Below are 3,528 nucleotides of genomic sequence, written 5' to 3'. Positions count from 1 at the left end.
GAACGGAGGAAAATCACAAGGGGAAACACTCAAGAACAAGTCCAATCACACATGCACTAGACAATCAAACACACAAGATCCACAAAGTACATGAACAACAAAGGGAAAGATACAAGGTAAGGTTCATCTCCATGAGGAGGTCTTGAAGGGGGCCACCCAAGAGGGGGTCTTGAATCCAATGGGGATCTTCTCCGTAGAGGGGCCGCGGTCCCTCTCGTGGAGTAGATCCGTATGGATGAGCAAAGCTCTATCTCAAATGAGCTAATCCTTTGCTAACCCTAACTAGGAGGAGGCGAAGGAGTATATATAGTCTAAGCCACGAAGGGGTAAGTGGGAAAGGGATACATGGTCCTCTGGCCCGACTCTGCGCGCAGGCAGGTGTCGGATGTCCGGGCTGGGGGCCGGATGTCCGGGCTCTCGTGAGACGCCGGATGTCCAGGGCGGTTGGCCGGATGTCCGGCTCGAGCGGGGTGACCTTCTGTTGGCTCCTGTTGTTGATGCCGGATTTCCGGGGGAAAGCCGGAAGTCCGGGCTGTGGCGTCGCGCCGGATGTCCGGGTCCATGGGCCGGATGTCCGGCCGCTGATGCTTCGGCCGTCTGTTGGTGCAACTGTTGGCGGCTGCACTGGCGCCGGATGTCCGGCCTCTGGCCCGGATGTCCGGCCGCTGTAGCTTCAGCAGCTCCGTCTTCTTCCGTCGTCGCTTCCAGGCTTCCCTCGTGGATGATGTAGTTGTTCCTTGGCGCTTGCACTCCTCCTCGTCGTCTTTAGTGTTCCGACAATACCTATGCATGCACACGAGTGGATTGTCAAGTAGTATACCATCCTCAAAGGTGTCAAGTGAGCACGTGTAAAGGAAATGATTCACCTTTGTGTATGTGAAGTAGGTGTCGCATGTGTCACTCGCCGAACAGACTCTTGACATGGTGATGTCCATAAGATGCTCCGCATCAGTTTCTTTCTCTTTTTCTTTTCCTATGCTTCTTTGCCCGTCGGCGCGGGATAGGGAGGTTGGGCTGGCGCGAGACGGGGCCGACAATTTTATTTATCTTCTCGAAAAAGTTGTTAATTATGTGTAAATGGAGATGGAGCTTGAGAAGGCATTTGCGTCCGAGAAGAATGACGAGGAGGCGTCGCCGCTTCGCCCGGCCGCAAAATACCACGAGACCGGCGGCTCCGGCACGAACGGCATTGACATATCCGATGGCGAGTAGTAGGTGGTAGTTTGCTAATTCTAGATCATGGAGGTCGTATGCTTTTGTATAAAAATTGACACTCGTCAAGTGGGTAGCGTGGTTGTGATGCGTAAAATATGGGGATTGATGCGGACAGCCGCCGTTCACAGATGTTTAGAGGCTCAAATTTATTATGTGTGGTTGTAGATGTTCTTAATGTCAAGTTGTCAAACAAAAATAACAAAGTACTAGTACGTACAAGAGTGGCTGGGAATTTGTCACTCGCCGCGCTGCACCCCGATATTCTCCACGTCCAGGAGAAACTGGACGAACGCCGCCCGCGAGGAGCCTCCTTCCCCCAGCGCCGCCTTCGCCTCCTCCCTGCGAGCCGTCAATCGCTTCCTGAGCTGCGCGCCGTCCTCGGCCTCGATCGCCAGCCTCACCTTGGCCTCCAGCTCGTCCGCCGTGACGAAGCCCTCCGCGTACCCCGCCAGCTCCACCGCCACTCCCATGTCCTCCGCCGTCATGCACACCTTGTTCATCTTCTGCTCCGCCTCCAGCGGCCAGCAGAGCATCGGCACTCCCGCCGCGATGGCCTCCAGCACCGAGTTCCACCCGCAGTGCGTCACGAACGCGCCGGTCGCCGGGTGGCAGAGAACGTCCACCTGCGGGGTCCATGACCTGACCACGAGCCCCCTGTCCTTGGTCTGCTCCTGGAAACCCGCCGGTAGGAGCGCGTCGAGGTTCGCCTCGGGGCGAACCTCCAGGATTTTTCTCGGGTCATCACACCCGGCCGGCGTGCGCACGACCCACAGGAACCGCTGCCCGGACCTCTCCAAGCCGACCGCGATCTCCTTGAGCTGGTCTGCGGAGAGCGTGCCCTTGCTCCCGAAGCAGAGGAACACGACGCTGCGATCCGGCTGCGCGTCTAGCCACGCGAGGCACTCGTTCCTCACTGCTGCTTCGCCGTCGTCGTCCTTCGCACCGTTGCCGACCAACGGCCCGACGCAGTAGATCGGGGGCAGGGTCCGGCCTGGGACGCAGCGCGGGTCCCTGAGCGACTGCACTGCCCGGCACTCCAACGACTCGTACGTGTTCACCAGAACGCCCATGGTCTCCGTGTTGCGCTTCCACATGTTGGTGATGGCCTTACACATCTCCTCCTCCGGGTGCTCGAGCAGCTCCCTGACGAGATGAGACGCCGGCATGGGCGGAACAACGAGGAAATCGAGGGGCGTGTCGCCGAGGTCCTTGAGGCCCGTCTGCCTGCCGGCGATCAGCGCCGGGAACTGGGTCATGACGGAGAGGAACGAGGCGCCTGAGGCGAAGAAGGTGTAGACCGGGACGCCGAGCTTGGCGCAGACGTCGATGGCGGCGACGCAGAACATGTCGAGGACGAGGGAGTGCAAGCGTTCCCGGGGGATGGAGCGGAGGATGGCTTCGAGCAGCTCGTTGTAGTCGTCCAGCAGTTGCAGCAGGTGGATGAAAGGGTGCTTGCCGGAGGCGGCGATGTCCGGGACTGGGAGGAACGGGAGGACATGGAAGGAGATGGATGGGTTGGCGGCGGCAATGCGTTCGACGGCGGCGGCACCCGAGTCGGAGGACTTGACGGGCAGGTCGATGAGCACCATAGTGACGTCGTAGCCGTGGTTGAGGAAGACGTGGGCGAGCTCCGTCATGGACCCGAAGTGGCCGACGCCGGCGCCCGGGTACAGCACGACGGTCTGCTTCATCTTGGTTGTACGTGTAGACTGGATGATTGGTGGTGGACTTGCCGATGTATGGGCAAAATACGAGTAGATGATTATGATCATGATGTTTGTGGTCGACTTATAGCTGCGTCGTGCCTTGCGGGCGAAGCAGTTGGACCTGGAATAATATTGACACTTGCAATAATATAAAGAGTTGATTGCCAATTCTGGCTTGGATCATTTGCGCAGCCAGTTGTTGAGAAAGTGACGATGCTTCCTGGTAGCTGCTTTGATAGCTGGGGTGCCTTGAGGAGGAGGCATACACTTCATGCGGGTTTGAAGCTTTTGGCCGATCTCTGCATCCTTTTTTTCACATGAATTAAACACCTGTACAGTTTCTTCTAGCTAACATAGTTTGATGGTTTTTGTTCGAAGATAACATTACGATCCAGTAATTTTCTCTAGCTTGCTGATTTGATTGGAAATCAAAACCAAAATGCATGATTTCAGATGGGTTACTTGTTTGTAGAACTGGGTGTCCAAGCACACAATGGATCAAGTATGAAGAGATGGTGAAGTAATTGATGAAACCAACTTTGAAATACTAGTAGGAGTACCATACTACAAAGTGTTGCATCTATCATGACAAATAAGTATAGGACAG

The 3,528-nt window shown here is 56.3% G+C and overlaps 1 protein-coding gene across 1 annotated transcript; it reads right to left on the bottom strand.

Moving 5' to 3' along the window:
• Positions 1-317: 317 nt before the first annotated feature.
• LOC123119480 (UDP-glycosyltransferase 88B1-like) lies at positions 318-3,000 on the bottom strand. The gene has a single exon (XM_044539287.1). It carries the CDS (start codon positions 2,985-2,987, stop codon positions 1,452-1,454), a length of 1,536 nt encoding a protein of 511 aa, XP_044395222.1. The 5' UTR covers positions 2,988-3,000; the 3' UTR covers positions 318-1,451.
• Between the last annotated feature and the right edge of the window lie 528 nt (positions 3,001-3,528).

Source organism: Triticum aestivum, chromosome 5D (assembly GCF_018294505.1).
Source record: "Triticum aestivum cultivar Chinese Spring chromosome 5D, IWGSC CS RefSeq v2.1, whole genome shotgun sequence".
NCBI classification, from domain to species: domain Eukaryota; kingdom Viridiplantae; phylum Streptophyta; class Magnoliopsida; order Poales; family Poaceae; genus Triticum; species Triticum aestivum.
This window is presented reverse-complemented; position numbering and strand designations above follow the sequence as displayed.